The following is an 18,292-nucleotide window of genomic DNA, read 5'->3' as shown; positions in this document are numbered from 1 at the left end:
ACTTACCTTAGTTAATTGTTACTGAATGTTCAAGCATATTATTGGCCAGATGGTGAATCAAATTATACTGACCTGATTTTATTGCCCCCTGTAAAATATTAGGGTCCTGGACACACAAGTGGGGATAGTTGTATCAATTATTTCATGTGATTTATCAGCAATTAGTCGCTCTAAATTTGGCTGTTAGATAATGTTTACTAGGGATACACCGAATCCACTATTTTAGATACTGAATTCAGCCGAATACCAAACCAAATTTGAATTCTAATTTGCATATGCAAATTAGGGGTGGGAAGAGGAAAAAAATTTTTACTTAATTGTTTTGTGACAAATAGTCAAGTGATTTCCCTCCCATTCCAATGAGCAGATCTCTACGTCTATTTACAGTGTAATTGCGCTTTTAAAGTTATTATTAAATCTTATTGCCACTTAAAGCAGCTTACTCTGTCTACATTGCTTGTTCTGACTTCTGAAAGAAGTAGCAGAAACCAGCAGAGCAACAGACATGGAGGAAACTGACACCATTCTTAGCAAGTTTGGCATATAAATTACTTACAGTGTTATTGTGGTTTTTAAAGTTATAACTAAATGCAATTGTCACTGAAAGCAGTTTATATTGTCTACATTGCTTGTTCTGAGTGTAAGTAGCACAATAGCAGCTGATGAACAAACGTGGAGGAAACTGATGTGTGCTACATTGTTTCACCAGTCACAACCAGAGAAAAGAAAGGCAAAATAATCTGATTCTGCAAAAAATCCCTTTAAGCAGCTAAACTGGAGCAGAATAAGTAGCACAGCAAAAGTAGTCCCTTAACAACGAACCGCTATGGTAACATGGCACTATGGCAAAGCTACTTGTACCCGGACCTTTTTTCTCGGCGGAGGTACAGCTACTATACAATTCTTATCTCCTGACACGCATGCTCACTCCTTCCCTGCGCTCTGCCGCATAACCAAGCGCTCCGGTTCGCAGCCGAACTCCATCTCCCAGAATGCTTTGTTTCAAGTCATTTCGCGCTTGCGCAGTACTTGGGTTGTTGTCAAGCGGTGGTTATGGAGATGGGAGAGAAGGAGCGGTGGAACGGGGGCCGGTTCTGGGTATCGCCTCTGGGACTCGGCCGCTGATATTTTGTGCAGCGATTAAAACTCAGGCCTTGCGACAGAAAGTTCGTCAGGCCTTAGGAGCGGTGAAGTTTGTTTTGTGCTGTGAATAATTCTGCTTGAACCGGGGGGATTATTGCGTGACCTGAAGGGGTTCCCGGCATTCGCCGCTTCCTGTCTCGTAGCGTCAAGGGCTTTAGAGTCCGGGTAAGTGATTTGGGCTGAGGGCGCGCACAGTTGCCTTTATGTCGGTTCCAGCAGGTTCCATGGGGCTGTGGGGCGTTACCTGCTGCTGCTGCTGCTGCCCATCACTTTTCATGCCTTAATACATAGCGAACAGTTCCCTTTGCCGGAACACTGGGCTCCTCCACTTCCACACAGGCCATTGATAGGGGAACTAGCGGTACATGAACATTTCATAGAAGCTTCATCATCACACAAATAAGATGGTTTTTTTTTAAATGTCATCAATTAAAAATTCTAAACCATTTCTGAAATATTCGAATTCCTGTTCAGTCTCCTCCTCTCAGCATCTGCCTCTTCATTGTTTCTTCATGCAGGAGTTGTGAGTGTGAGTGTGAGTGTGAAGGACATCTCAATCCAACATATCTTATAGGAGGCTCCTTTTGTCTAGAACATGTGTTACAGCTCACACTATTTGTTTGAAGTGGAATTAGTGATTTGAATCAATTCTAATACATCTGATCACAAAGGGACCCCCCCTATAAGATCTATTGGATGTAACTGTCAGTGATTATCTGACACCCAACTGCTGCATGAAGAGAGAATGAAGAGAACAGATGCTGAGAGAGGGATAGTGAGGATAAACTTTATTTCAGAAACAATATAGAATTTTTAATTGATTGTATTTACAAAGTTTCAGTACGAAGAAGTTTGTATTAAATTTTCATTTTTCTCTTTATTTGTACGTGACAATGTTATGATTGGAGAAACGTCTTCATTTTGATAAAACCTGAATACCCCTGCATATATATACATATATATATATATATATATATATATATATATATATATATATATATATATATATATATATATATATATTGAATCCTTGGTGAAAGATTTGGCCGAATACCGAATCAGGAAAGGAAAAAGTGGGAAAAAAAATCTTCTTTTGTGACAAAAAGTAACGTTATTTCGCTATCTGCCCCTAATTTACATATGAAAATAGGATTCGGTTCGGCCAGGCTTCAGGATTCCGCCGAATCCAAATCCTGCTGAAAAAGGCTGACTCACTATCCAAATCCTGGATTCGGTGCATCCCTAATATATATATAACTATATATATATATATATATATATATATATATATATATATATATATATATATATATATATATATATATATATATATATATCTATAACACTCGTCATCAATGTCCTGTAAACTTTGAATTTATAAGTGAGCTGTGTGATGTCATCAGTCATGCTAAGTGAAGTCATTTGCATCAAGTGACTCTCCATAACTTGTTTTTTAAGAAATAATTCTGCCTTCAGCCTCATACTTTTGTAAAGTGGTGGAATTATTCTGTGACTTCCAGTACCCTAATATTTTGCAGTAGCGGAGTAAATTATTGGCATAGAAATTGTTTAGTGATGCCACCCCTAATAAAATAGGATCCTGGGTCAGTGCAGATTTCTGCCCGGGGTGTCAGGTAAGTAAATATAACCACTAGGGGATGCCTAACCTCTGGCACCCACAAGGTAAAATGACTTTACTTCTCCTTTAAGTAGTGACTGTCTATGCCTCTCCTCTTTCAGCAGCCCTACAATATAGCTAATAGTTTAACTCCTAGTCACTTGAGTAGTTTAATCCATAGGACAATTTCATATGCTTCGATTCGTCGGTTACATTTTCATTTATACACAGACAGCGGCCCTGTAGTAAGTGATAAATACCAGTGTACCATCTCCATTGCACATTTTAATACATATCTGGTTTGGCGCATCAGTGTAAAGTGCAGTCGTTTCTATATCTGGCACTGCTACTGCATTTACCCACCTCTGCCTTTAAGCACTAGCATGACAGGTGCTTTTGGGACAACCTTCTGAACTAATAAAAGTTGCATCACCAAACAGACCTAAATCCCTTCTGTTTTATTGCCCTAATACCCCAACAAAGATTATGATAGACTAATGGTACAGTTCCCTCTGTTTTTTGCTGACCAGTGAAAGACAATTAAGATAAGAAAAGATATGGAGCCGTTAAGGTCATGTTTGAGGGCAGTGATATTAATGAGCCCATTATATGGCTACTGCTCTACTGAGGTAACACAGTAAACCATAGGCATATAGTACATTTCTAGATTTATCTGTTTTCAAGCTTTAGCTGAGATGGTTTAAATGCTGTGCTTTGAGTGACATGTGATTGTTTTACCTATAGACCTGCATAATGCCCCACAAGCTTGGATTTGTTGTTGTAAGTTCATCTGGGCATGAAGATGGATTTAGTGCCAAAGAGTTGATGGTCCATGCTCCCACTGTCAGTGGCTGGAGATCTCCAAGGTACAGTCATGTCGTTTTTGCAGGAACTCTTTTCTGTATCCTATTTTTAGTAGGGATGCGCTGAATCCAGGATTTGTTCGGTTTTCGGCCCGGATATTTCCTTTTTCACCAGGATTTGCCCAAATCCTCGTGCCTGGATGAACCAAATCCTTAAAGGAGACATGCGATATATGAAACCCCTCTAATTTTGTAGGCAATAATGTATACTATATGGGTAAGGATGCACCGAATCCAGGATTCGGTTCGGGATTCGTCCAGGATTTGCCTTTTTCAGCAGGATTCGGATTCTGCTGAATCCTTCTGCCCGGCCGAACTGAATCCGGACCTTAATTTGCTGCAAATTAGGAGTGGGGAGGGAAATCACGTGACTTTTTGTCACAAAACAAGGAAGTAAATTCTTTCCACCCTTAATTTGCATATGCAAATTAGGGTTCGGTTCGGTATTCGGCCGATTCTTTCACAATAGGGACTTTGGTGCATCCCTATATATGGGGCTGGTTTTACTTTTAGTTGTAAATTAATATTGTCTTCAAAATTAGCCCCTTTATTTGAAATCCCCATAGATGTTCTCCTTTTTCAAATAAAGGGTGGGTGTGTCTGTGTCCTAAAGGTCCCTGCCAGAGGCACAGTAAAAGTAGGAGTGGGATAACCAATCACAGCCCTGCAGTCACACAAGCAAAGGCATGCTTCAGTTCCCTATCAGGTCAGCCTAGCTGCTGATTGGTTCCTATCCTACAGTGCAGTGTACAGAGTGCCACAAGCTCCCCTGCACAGCCTGGGAAAGGAGGCAGCAGGAAGTGGAACAGATGGGCAGGACTAGGAGGGTTATTGCAGAATTTTTCAATAAAGTAACCAAAAACACAACTTTTTAAAGAACATTCCTTCTATATCTAAAAGAGTTTAATACACTGGTACATTCTTGTTTTTTTACATAATATGTTTCCTTTAAAATCATGTGACTTTTCGTCACAAAACAAGGAAGTAAAAACATTTTTAAGTGAACTCGCCGATCCTGATTTTTATATGCAAATTAGGATTTGGTTCTGTATTCAGCCGAATCTATCACAAAGGATTCAGGGGGTTTGGCCGAATCCCAAAGTAGTAGATTCAGTGCATCCCTAATTTTTAGCTTCCAGAAAAACACTTATTTCCCTCTACCCTTAGCATATCTGTAAGTGCTCTTCAGCACCTTGTTTTACTTGCTTATTCTGTATAAGTATCTGGAAAAACATTCCTTGCAGCGCCATTCATAGTTTAGTTGCAATCAGTTCAAATGAATGCAAATTTATAAATGATTATAGTCCTGACTTCTGCTCACACACATATATCTGTTTGCATATTGTACAGTGTGGCTGAAACTGAGGCAAACATCCCATTGTACTAGGGTACATTGAAAATCTACTTATAGTTGCTTAGGCAGCATCAATCTGAAAACAGAATTACGTATGGATTAACCTCATCTGATACAGAGTGTCATCAAAATGTATTAATTCTGTTGTGAGATGATTCCATTGGTTAACTGGATGACCTTGCACCCCCCCCCCAAATACACATGATCAGATCTGTCTAGATGTCTCCTATTTCTTCTAATAAATGGTTATGCCCTTCATATAGCTGCTTCAAGGCCATATGTATCTATATATATTTCAAGAGGACTAACTGCAAGTAAAATCTGTGGTTAGCCACATCACCCAAGGAGATTTAAAGGGAATGTCAACCAAAACAATTATTTTGCATACTAAAAGAAAACATAATTCTAAGCAACTTTGCAATATACATTCTTGACATTTTTTCTATGGTTTTTAAGTTCTTTGTATATGTATTGCTACTGAAAGCAGTGTTTGTCCCTTTCTATTCTCTGCCCTGATGGCTCAGCCTGTTGATACAATGTAAGACAATCGGAAAGTTGCTTAGAATCATGTTTTCTTTTATTAGGCAAATATTTATTTTGGGTTGACTTGTCCTTTAACTATATAGCTGTGACTTGAATAGTTGGATTGGCAGCTGATGGTGCTCATGGGGGTATTGGTTCTCTCTTTACTCTGTCACAGCAGGCACCTATCTTATCGAGCAGATATTAATGTGATTCTGTAAATCGCATTAAAGGGGTTGTTGACCTTTAAGTTAACTCATGGTATGATGTAGAGATTGATATTCTGAGACAATTTGCAATTGTTTTTCATTTTCTATTAGTTGTTGTTTTTCAGTCATTTAGCTTTTTGTTCGGCAGCTTCCACATTGTAATTTCAGCAAACTGGTTGCTAGGGTCCAAATAACCCTAGCAACCATGCATTGATTTGAATAGGAGACAGGCATATGAAAAGGAGAGGGCCTGAATTGAGAACATTTCTTTTTAGATAACATCAGTTACCCCATTTGAAAACTGGAAAGAGACAGAAGAAAAGGCAAATAATTCAAAAACTATAAAAAAAAAATAAACTGTGAAGACCAATTAAAAAGTTGCTTAGAATTAGCCATTCTATACCATACTGAAAATAAATTTAAAGGTGAACGACCCCTTTAGTAAAGCATAATGGGAAACTGTGGTTTAATAAGAGTACAGCAGACCATGTGACTAAGGGTGCCTAGTAAGGACCTGCATTTGTCCAGCACTGTCCTTGCTGCCTGCACTTGTGCCAACCATCTGCATAATGAGGGCTCTGGCGAGTAACATTGACATGGCCAGGTTCATACTGTCTGCTATTGTTCCATACAGGGCTCCTCCTTTTTCTGCTTGCTTTGCCTACTCTTCTGTTTTGTAGCATTTAATGTGTCCTGACTATTGGTACTGGAAGGGTTGATAATCCAATCGCAGTATTTTCTACAGTGGCAGAAAAACAATGATAATACTTAATGCAATTCCTGTCACTCTTAGCTTGGATATGAATGGCATCTGTCACTGTGCACATGGGTGGATTTCAACTTAAAGGGGTTGTTCACCTTTGAGTTAACTTTTAGTATGATGTAGAGAGTGATATTCAGAGACAATTTGCAATTGGTTTTCATTTTTTATTATTGGTGGTTTTTGAGTTATTTAGCTTTTTATTTTGCAATTTTTGCCATCTGGTTGTTAGGGTCCAAATTACCCTAGCAACCATGCACTGATTTGAATAAGAGACTGGAATAGAAGAGGCCTCAATAGAAAGAGGAGTAATAAAAAGTAGCAATAACAATACATTTGTAGCCTTACAGGGCATTTGTTTTTTTTGATGGGGTCAGTGACCCCCATTTGAAAACTAAATAGAGTCAGAAGAAGAAGGCAAATAATAAAAGAGATAAAAGATGCCTAGAATTAGCCATTCTATAACTTGCTAAAAGTTAGCTTAAAGGGGTGGTTCACCTTTTAGTAAACTTTTAGTATGTAATAGAATGACCAATTCTAAGCAACTTTTCCATTGGGTTTCATTCTTTATTTTTTATACTTTCATAATTATTTGCCTTTTTCTCCTTCTCTTTCCAGCTTTCAAATGGGCGCCGCTGACCCCATCTATAAAGCAAATTTCTCATATTTTCTAGTAAGGTCCCCTCAGGGCTGGAACTAGGGGTAGGTAGAGTAGGCACGTGCCTAGAGCGCAAAGCTGGGAGGGCGCCAGGCACGTACCTCCTCTGTTGACTAAGTCCGTTTCCCTTACTTGCCCGACTCTATGCCTTTTTCGCGCTTTGTGCGCACGCGAGCGTAGATTCGCACATGCGCGCGCACACTACACAGGTGCCGAGCCTGCCTAGGGCGTCTTCCCAGCGTGGCCCGGCACTGGGTCCTCTCCTATTAACATTCCCCTTTCTTATTCAAATAAATGCATGGTTGCTACAGAAATTTGGATCCTAGTTACCAGATTATTTATAAGAATGAGAATGATGGAGAATGAAGAGCTGCTAAGTAAAAAAGCTAAATAACTCAAAAACTACAAATAATAAAAAATGAAAACCAATTGCAAATTGTCTCTGAATATCACTCTCTACATCATACTAAAAGTTAACTCAAAGGTGAACAACCCCTTTAAGTTGAAATCCACCCATGTGCACAGTGACAGATGCCATTCATATCCAAGCTAAGAGTGACAGGAATTGCATTAAGTATTATCATTGTTTTTCTGCCACTGTAGAAAATGCTTCCTCTGGTGTTCGCCTCATTCCATCTTTAAAGGAGAACTAAACCCCCCTTTAGCCAAAAGTCCCCACTGGCTCCCCTCCCTGCCTACCCTCTGCACAGTCTTACCCCCGAATTGTGTCCCCTCTAGAAATACTGACCGCACATGCAGAGTCTTCGGGTTTCTTCCCTTCAGCAATTTCCGTTACTGTCGGCGCATGCACAGTTGTCGAGAACCGGAAGATTGCTCCATTTGCGCATGCGCCACTATGGCACTGACATTATGAATAGTGCAGAAGAGCCAAAGATGTTGCCCGTGAGCTCCGCTGCTCTGACTCTGCATGTGCTGTCAGTATTTCTAGAGGGGACACAATTCGGGTAAGACTGTGTAAGGGGCAGGCAGGGAGGGGGGCCAGCGAACGGGGGCCAGTGGGGACTTTTGGCTAAAGGGGGGTTGAGTTCTCCTTATCTCTTGTTTTCATTGCTTATCAATAAACAGATCTTCCATGCAGCAATGTGATAAATGTTTATGAGGAACAAGGTGAAGCAGAGCACACTCTAATATCTTCACAGAGAACGCCTGGTGCACAGGGTAGAGGTACGGCAACCCCCAATATAGTAGAATAAGAAAAACTCTGGCACTCAAGGCAAGTGAAATGCAGGGTTTTCTCTTGCTTTTATTTCTTGTGCAGACGTGCAACGTTTCGGGGTGACCCCCCTTCAAGCATACATACTGACCATAGTGCAAACAATATAAAGAGTGACCAATTAAATTAATTAGCATACACAATTACCAACATTCAGTTTGAAAGGCAAAGCTCTCGACCTTATAGCATGTGACAAAGTTGTTTTTTAAAAAAAACTTTAAAAAACATCACACAATATTACATAAAAACATGTTGTTTAAAACAGCAAAAATTCTGTGAAAAAGTCCACTCTTTATATTGTTTGCACTATGGTCAGTATGTATGCTTGATAAAGGGGGTCACCCCGAAACGTTGCACGTAATTCTGGAGAAAAATACTTCACAGGGGACAGTTCTCCAGCTTCTCCTCAAAAAATATTGAAACTCAGAAACACCTATTTTCCTTCCTTTCACCCTCCCCTAATGAATGTTGATACATAAATGTGAACACTTTGGGGCATATGTATAAAGGTGAAAAAACATCAGCCATCACCACTTTAATGCCATCATACTCAGTGTAAAATCACATGTATTTATCAATCTATGTAATGAGTTATATGAATGTATAGCAGAGGATAGAATTCTAATGTGAAACAAGTTATTATTTTGCAGACGAAAAAAAAAGCTTAGCAGTGCAGCTTTTCATATAATCTTTTACACTGCTTTTAGTAGCGGTATAGGATTCGTTATCACAAAACCCATTATCCAGAATGCTCCTAATTACGAAAAAAGGCTGTCTCCCATAGACTCCATTTTATCCAAATAATCCAAGTTTTTAAAAATGATTTCCTTTTTCTCTGTAATAATAATACAGTACCTTGTACTTGATCCAAACGAAGATCCTTATTGGAAGCAAAATCAACCTATTGGGTTTATTCAATGTTTACATGATTTTATAGTAGACTTAAGGTATAAAGTTCCAAATTACGGAAAGATCTGTTATCCAGAAAACCCCATATCCTTAGTATTCTGGATAATAGGTCCCATACCTATACCATAAATTCTTTTCCCCCTGGAATTTGTCCTGTTATGACAGGTGTGTTGAGAGGTACAATGAAATGGCATCATTTTCAGCGCTAGTGTTTTTATTTTGTGTTCTATTTTACACACTGATATAAAAGTACCTCTTAGACATCTATGCTCAAATTCTGATGAATTATTCATTACAGTGATGCTCATGTCACCCTATAGCTGTAGTAGAATAACAATGGATACACTGGGTGCTGTGGGGATTGCAAAGTTCTTAACCTCCTGGTCTTGCCTCAGGTTTGAACCTGATTAATTATTTCCTCCATTCACTAAAGTTGGTTCTATAAAAATGAATATCATCTGATCCTTACAGCCGAAAAGGCCAGATGTAATTGTGAATATTGGTTGCAGGGCAGTTATCAAATGGAGTGGTATTACAAACAGATTATGTTTAATTAATTACCTGGTATGTTAGATTTGCATGCACTTGATTGCAGGTTGAACCGAAACATGTATTAGTGCAAGTAACTTTGTGACTAACATGTAAATGTACACAATTTTGCACCTGTGTAAATGACCTCTATTCTCTTTAACTGTGTGTGTGTATGTACATACACATATGCATATGACTAACTCTAAATTTCCACCCTTTTTCTTTGCAGGCAGTTTCTAGCAAAAACACAGACAAAAAGTCTCCAAAGAAGTTGGAAAATGATGAAAAGGGTCTGATGGAATCTGATGAACAGGAACTCATAAACAAAACCGACAACATAGCGTCTAATGAAAGCAATGCTGAACACGTTAATACATGTCCTTCTGCATCCCCCTTTTCTGATTTGAATGAGGTTTCACGTAATGGCTTAACAGATGACCGTGAGGGTGGAGTAGGGTTTAGTCACAAAACGTCCTCTGAGCCCTCTAAAGTAAGAGAGGTTTATCTGAATGGCAGTCCATTTGTAGATGAAGACAGCAATCAACCGATGCCTCTGGGGCTCTTTTTTGAAAATGCAGATCTAATGCAGGTGAGTTTTCCTTGATGTCTATCAAACATAATTTTATCATCCATCCTAATATATATTAATATTGCATTAGCACACTTGTGTAGTTATCTGTGGAGGTTCTGAGCATTATCAAATGTCCTATGAACCACCAAGCTAAATGACTGGGTCATACGTGTGCAGTTCTACATAAACACACAGACTGACACACTTGAAAAACGCACGCACTTGCACATCTTATCCAGAAAGAAGCTCACCTGCAGATATGGCGTAGTGCTGATGCTTTAAAGGGGTCGTTCACCTTTGAGTTAACTTTTAGCATGATGTAGAGAGTGATATTCTGAGACAATTTGCAATTGGTTTTCATGTTTTATTATTTGTGGGTTTCCTTGGAGTTATTTAGCAGCTCTCCTGTTTGCAATTTCAGCAATCTGGTTGCTATGGTCCAAATTACCCTAGCAACCATGCATTGATTTGAATAAGAGACTGGAATATGAATAGAGGTCTGAACAGAAAGATGAGGAATAAAAAGTAGCAATAGCAATAAATGTGTAGATGGGATGGGGTCAATGTCCCCCCATTTGAAAGCTGGAAAGAGTCAGAAGAAAAAGGCAAATAATTAAAAAACTATAAGAAATAAATAATAAAGACAAATTGTGTTGTCCAATTGTCCATCCTATAGCATACTAAAAGTTAGCTTCAAGGTGAACAACAAGATAATCAGTGGCACTGCAAAAAGAAACCAGAAGATAGTAATAAGAAGTATATAGGGACAGAAGTCAGACTATGGTGAGTAGCAGAATGTATAAATGGGAAGAAAAGCAAAATGATTAAAACAAAAGGAGGCTGCAGAAGCTGGGGATTTAGAGAACCACAAGGTGAACCACAGGAAGAGGTAAGAGGTATAGAAATATGGGGGAAAATGTAAAAATACATGAAGGAAAGGATATCTGGGATGAAAAATGATGTAAGAGAAGCACATAATAGAAATGCTGGAATTGCAAATGGATAGTGGAGTGTAGGACAATTGGTCGGTACTCACCCAGACCTTTAGAACTCTCAAGTAGCAGGTGCACGTGCAAAGTTGTCCACTCCAACTGGCTTGAATAAAGTGATACTGACACTAAAAATGTTCTACATTAATAGTTACCTATAGGTCACGTTGATCATTTTTTGCTGATAGTTCTCCTTAATTGTCACTTGAAGTTTCTAAACCTGACTGTTTTGGCAACCTGACTGTCCCTTCTTAAAGGACATGTCAACCCTTAAAACGAGATTTTATTCAGTAAAAAGCCTAATTGAATTAGTCACATACCTAGCATTCCAGTCCTCTTTACGTTAACAACAAAGGAGCTTTGTTGATTTAAGTGTCCTGCAGGTTTCCTCCACGATCTGCCACTCTCCCCCCTTCCTTCAGAATCAGCGCTCTTGCTTGGCATTCTGAACATGCGCAGTTCCTCATTCACAATCTAGCACATGCGCAGTGCAGGGGAATCAGCGTCGGAAAAAAACTTTGTGCCGCGGAGCAACACTGAGCTCTGATGACACGCCTATCCATGCTATCCACCAATCTCGCAATAGCATTGGTGGTTGCTATGGCAACTTTAGAATTGTCAGCGTTAACTCTGTTCCCCCAGCTCCTTGCTCATATTTCTGCTGCTGACTGCAGGGAGCTTGGAAGAGAGCCAAAGTCTTTAACTACTTCACTGCTTCAGAGGGATAAAAGATCACTGATCTTCAGAGGGATAAAACATCTATTGGTGTACAGAAACGCATGCGCATGCGCAATAAATCAAGGAAGTGAATAGCATGGACAAAATGGCCGCGGGGTAAAAGCTTAGATCTATGAAGATAGAACGCGATGGTGCAGGGAACAGGAGCAGAATTTCCGTGCGCTAACAATGCGGTTCGGGTTGGGCAGAGGTAACGTTTGCATTCATACAAAAAGTATAAAAATGGTTGACATGTCCTTTAACCTGTCAGTTTCTAATGCTAACGGACTCCTACTGCACAAATATAGCAGCCCCCTCATAGAAGAACAGGGTATATGGATTTTTATTATTATTCTATCTATTCAGGCCTCTCCTGTTCATATTCCAGTCTCTTATTCAAATCAATGCATTGTTGCTAAGGTTATTTGGACCCTAGCATAACCCTAGCAACCAGGAAAGCTGCTGAATAAAAAGCTAAATAACTCAAAAACCACAAATAATAAAAAATCAAAACCAAATTTTCTCAGAATATCACTCTCTATATCATACTAAAAGTAGCATGCAGTCCTAGCGGCTTCTGTAAATTGTGTTCTATGATGGCAAGTGAGGTTGGGGTTGGCACAGAGCCAATAAAAAAAGCTACAAGATGAGCCTGGCCAAAATGGACTTGAAAGAACACTGCATGACTGGATCCATTTTTGCCATGTCCTGTGAAGTTTTAAAATTCGTACACATACTAAGGGCTACTTTGGATTCATATCTATTTAAATGCAATAATCTATTATTATATATTATTATATATTATTTTTGCCTGTAGTCACTATTTCTTTTCACATTTCATGCACATTCATATGATTAAAATGTTTGTGGTTTCTGTTAGGACCTGCCACCTGCTGTGCCTTGTTGTGCTTCGATGAGCAGAAGAGAGTTCAGAAACCTGCATTTAAGAGCAAAGGAAGAGGAGGAAGATGATGATGACTATGCTGACGGCTTGGTTAATGAAGGAAATATTTAAATAAGGTATGGGTTTTGTTACATATTTTTGTTGAGCAGCTGGCACTGCAGGCACTTCTTATTCATGTAAATGGGAAAGGTGTTTCCTATAGCTGCCACTGGTGTGTTGGTTGGGATCAACCTGAAACACACCTGAAATGAGTGGAAAGTGACTGCAGGAGTCCAGAGCATTTGACGTGATCACAGTGGTGCATTGGGCCACACATTTTTATTTATAGGTCACAAACAAAGATGTGAAAAACACTGTGCTCCTGATACATATACAGTATTAATTTGCAGTACACATGTGTTAGGATGACACACAAAGCACTAAGTTCAAAAGGAGGGGGGTCCTTGCTGCAGGGGGCTACTTGAAAGCCTCCATATTTGCTATAAATGAATCCAAAAAAACACTCCTTAAAAAAGTAAAAATGAATACATGAAGTGCCCATTTTTTCTATATATATATATATATATATATATATATATATATATATATATATATATATATATATATATATATATATATATATATATATTATATATATATATATATCCAAAAAAAATATATATATATATATATATATATATATATATATTTTTTTTTTTTTTTTTGGATTTGCATATATTAATTTGAGCAGGACAGGGGAAACAGGTGGACTATTCTTGTTCACCTACCTTGAGGCTTGAGCTGAGATTTAATTGATGTATATACTGGACTGCAGGACCAGACTTCCAATCTGTGAGTTCTGGCAGGCTGCTGTAAGATGCTGGAGACAGGTGCAGGTGGGATGCTGTATGGGCTTCTCTGTACTGGGAATTCCAGGGCCTGTTCTGAATCCCAGTCTGGATTTGCTGGCCTGTAGCAAGAAAGACAGCATTACTGTACTTTGTATGTATCAGATGTATTCACCAGACATGAAATCAAGCTGGCCATTGGCTGACGACCTGGCCACTCCAGATTGAGTTGGTAGCTTATTGACCTATGTATGGGCCATAACCGATCTGCCCAGGACCCTTATTGTGATCTGACTAAGGGCCCAGAGGTAAGATGTTTGATTGATTTGGCCTCCCAATTAGTAGGCCAAATTAGGTTGATCCAACACAAACACCCACTTGTTTGGCAACCTAACCAATCAAAGCAAATCATCTAGTGCCTGGTTAACTTAATTGGTGTGAAAGTGCTTGTGTAATTGTGTTTAACCATACATCAAACATATTAAGGCAATTAAAATGATCATTTTCTTTTTCTGTTCTAGGATTCTGCAGAGCCAAGCTTGAATGTGTGTGTCCGGGGGAATCCAGAAGTATAAATATTTGTCCCAATCTAAATGTTTTAACTTCAGCATCATGTAATAAGACATGAAGAACAATGTTGATTCATTAGAGTCTTTATTAACGTAATATTTTATATTAAACTCAAAATGAAGTAGGCTGTTTAAGCCTATTCCACCCCCCCCTTAGACTCAATACACTCCCTAGCTAAACCTGACAACTTGCAATGGTTTGTTTCCACAAGGTATTTAGCTGTAAATGTAAGTTGTACAAATCAAAAAAAAGTTTCTGGAGCTGGGAATGGATTTGTGGTATTTTGATATATAGTAATTTACATTTAATAGGATACATCTAGATCTTCTACAAGTGGTTCATATGCAGTAGATCCTAAACATATCTTAGTGCAGCTTTTTTTCTCTCCTTCGATTGCTTGTGTAAATTGTTTTTATTAAATAATTTGAATTTTAAAAAGCTTTATTCTGAACTGACACCAAATAAAACGGTAAGGCATAGATGTAAAATTAAATTTTAAGACAGCACTGTAGAAACACTGGTGCCAAATGAGGTTACATCTAAACGGTTTATTAGTGCATCAAACATGAACTCTCACGTTCCCCTGGACTCACAAGTAACGTAGCAGCTGCATGGACAATGTTTGTATAGAATCTCTTTTCTTCTGAGTATGTTTATAAAACACCAGAAAATATAAGTGCAATTATTCTTACTTGTATCATAACCAAAGATATACAAACTGTTAAGCAAGGAATAAGAGATAAAATTTGAATTTCCCAAAACTTCAGCATTTCTAAAAGAAATCGTACACTTCTAAAAAAAATGGCAATGACAAAATCCAGGAACTCAAGACAGTTCTTAATATCTAAAATGTCAAATATTATAACGCCAGAAATGAATGTGTTAATTTGTAATAGTTTGAAAGTGCCTGAAAATCATTTGTATGTCACTGGCCCTGACAAAAATCAATTACTTAAAGGGGTTGTTCACCTTTAAATTTACTTCTAGTATGATGATATTCTGATACAATTTACTCTTGGTTTACTTTTTTTTTTATTATGTTTATAATTTTTAAGTTATTTAGCTTTTTATTCAGCAGTTCTCTATTTTTCTGTTTCAGCAATCTGGTTGCTATTGTCTCAATTACCCTAACAACCATTCATTGATTTGAACATGAGACTGCAGTATGAATTGGAGAAGGCCTGCATAGAAAGATGAGTAATAAAAGTAGCAATGACAATAAATGTGTAGCCTTACAGAGCATTTGATTTTTACATGGGGTCAGTGACCCCCATTTGAAAATTGTAAAGAGTTAGAGGAAGAGGCCATAATCAAAAAAATACAGAAAAATAACCCAGAAAAAATGAAGGCCAATTCAAATGTTGCTTAGAATTCACCATTCTATACAATACTAAAATATGATTTAAAGATAATTCACCTTTAAGTTAAGACCCCTCCCAAACGTCACTGCTGTCTCCAGTACAGTCCTGTTTGCTCTACCTGTTCCCAAATAGCAGAGTAGCACAGCAGGGGTTGAGGGTGTAGGCAATCATTTGAAGAGAAGATTGAGTGATGCAAGATGGAGCCAACAACCCCTGCTGTATTCCTCTGTCGTTTGGAAACAGGTAGGGCACAATAGGTAGGGTCCTTACCTAATGAAATGACATTCATATTCCATTCATATTTCCATTTTTCTTTTTAATGGGATATTTTACACACATTTATTTACATGCTTGGTTCATAAACCAGTTTATATACAGGTCCTTTTCAACTTAGGCCTCCAGTTTTGCTTTCTGTAATAATATAAACTATTCTATTATCTACTTACACAATTAGAATATTCTGATTAATGCAAACAGAATGGGGGACTCCTTTCCCAGTCTTGAGATACACTGGAATATAAGGGAAGCGATTAGAAAGATTTATAACAAATCTTTAATGTTGAGTTTATTTGCTGATCAGAATTATAAATATGCACAAAATCTGTTAAGGATCCGTCCTGTGTATTGACAAATAACGTCAGGTAACTTGTAATTGGTATATAAGGGTGTTTTTTGTTAAAGACTGTACTAGTGATTTGGGCTTGTCCTGCATTTCTGGTACATTTCATTTCTTGTAGAGGCCCAAAGGGCACATGTAATTTATGTTGACAACACGCTTTATGACCAAAATAAATATTGATTGTTCTGTACATGTTTCTTACGTTATTTTGATACTTGGCTCATAATCAAATTCTGAATGTAACCGACTTTAAAACATTCATTCAGGAGTGTGTGTGTTTGTGTTTGTGTGCGCGCAGTACTGCATAGCCACATGGATTAAAGGAGAAGGAAAGCTACAAAGGCAGTTTATTACCAATAGATTAGCCACAACAGTGCAAGCTAGAACACCATTTTTATTCTTTAGAATGATTTTCCATACCTGAGTAAACAGCTCTAGACACTCTGTTCTCTAGGATAGCAGCTGCCAAATTAGCTTGGTGTGACATCACTTCCTGCCTGAGTCTCTCCCTGCTTGCTCTGAGTTCAGATTACAGCAGGGAGGGAGGGGGAGAGGAGCAAACTGAGCATGCTCAAGCCCTGGAGGTTTAAGTTGAAAACAGGAAGTCTGATACAGAAGTCCATGTAAACACGATATAAGGAAAGAAATGCAGTGTTTCTTTTGACAGAGGACTCAGAGCAGCATTACTTTAAGAGTTTGCTAGTGTATTTATATAGACCTTTCTGATAAAGCTTACTTAGTTTTTACCTTTCCTTCTCCTTTAACTGATAGGTCTGCTGTATTTAGAGCAGATTCAAAAGTCTGCTTGTTTCGAAGTGATAAGCCTCGGTTTTGGACTATGCTCACTGCATTTTGCATTTCCAAGTCCAGAAACCGATGGCTTTTCCCTTCGATATAGGGTTGCCTGCATTGGGCAGCACTTTATATAAGATGGAAGGGCAGGGGTGGCATGTAGGCATACACTCACCTCCTAACTTGTGTGTCATTCAGACGTGAAAATTAAGAAGCGCGAGGAGGAGCAGCCTACTGCCTGCTCTGAGGCAAGCGGTAAGTACAGGGCTCTGCGGGCTCCTCCTGGCACAGCTTCTGGTACAGTAACTATACGTAAAATATCTCAACAGCATATAGGTAACACAAAAAACTTCACGGGTAGATTCATTTTAGATATTTGAAAAAGAAACACAAAAAGGAGAATGTAATTAAAGGGGTTGTGATATTCTGAGACAATTTGCCATATGTTTAAATTTTTTATTATTTGTGGTTTTTGAGTTATTTAGCTTTTTATTCAACAGCTCTTCAATTTGCATTTTAAGCAATCTGGTAACTAGGGTTCAAATTACCCTGGCAACCATGCATTGATTTGAATAGGAGGCTAGAATATGAATAGGAGAGGCCTGGCTTGAAGAATTAGTAATAAAAAGTAGCAATAACAATACATTTGTAGCTTACAGAGCTTTTGCTTTTTAGAAGGGGTCAGCGACGCCCATTTGAAAGCTGCAAAGTGTCTAAAGAAAAAGGCAAATAACTGTAAAAAAATTAATAAAAACCAATTAAAAAGTTAATTCAAATTGGCTGTTCTATAACATAATAAAAGTTACATTAAAGGTGAACCACCCCTTTAAATTATCTTAGAGTGCCATTGATTTGATCAAAGTGACTTTTCCCTTTGCACTTTGCTCCTGGCTATTCTCCATTCACCGCAGCCTCTCACTTCTCTATTCTGAGAACTTTTGATGAGCTTTTGAAAATTCGTTTTTTTCCATGGTCAACTATCAGCCATATGTGCTCCGTTCAAGAGCAACTGGAAAAATTTGCCTCTGAATTAAAAGATAAAAATATTGTCAATGTGCATTTGATAAAATTAAAACAATAAATATAGTGTGCTATTTCAGTATGTATTCAAGGCCAGACTTCAGACTCAATTGATGTGGGA

General features: G+C 38.3%; 1 protein-coding gene across 1 annotated transcript; it reads left to right on the top strand.

The window, feature by feature from the left end:
* Positions 1-3,514: 3,514 nt before the first annotated feature.
* On the top strand, positions 3,515-16,549 carry LOC121395490 (UPF0688 protein C1orf174 homolog). The gene is made up of 5 exons (XM_041569059.1): positions 3,515-3,627; positions 9,738-9,834; positions 10,031-10,390; positions 12,959-13,098; positions 14,331-16,549. The coding sequence occupies exons 1-4, from the start codon at positions 3,515-3,517 to the stop codon at positions 13,091-13,093; spliced, it is 705 nt and encodes a 234-aa protein (XP_041424993.1). The 3' UTR covers positions 13,094-13,098; positions 14,331-16,549.
* Positions 16,550-18,292: the final 1,743 nt, after the last annotated feature.

The sequence above is a fragment of the Xenopus laevis genome, chromosome 7L, assembly GCF_017654675.1.
Source record: "Xenopus laevis strain J_2021 chromosome 7L, Xenopus_laevis_v10.1, whole genome shotgun sequence".
NCBI classification, from domain to species: domain Eukaryota; kingdom Metazoa; phylum Chordata; class Amphibia; order Anura; family Pipidae; genus Xenopus; species Xenopus laevis.
This window is presented reverse-complemented; position numbering and strand designations above follow the sequence as displayed.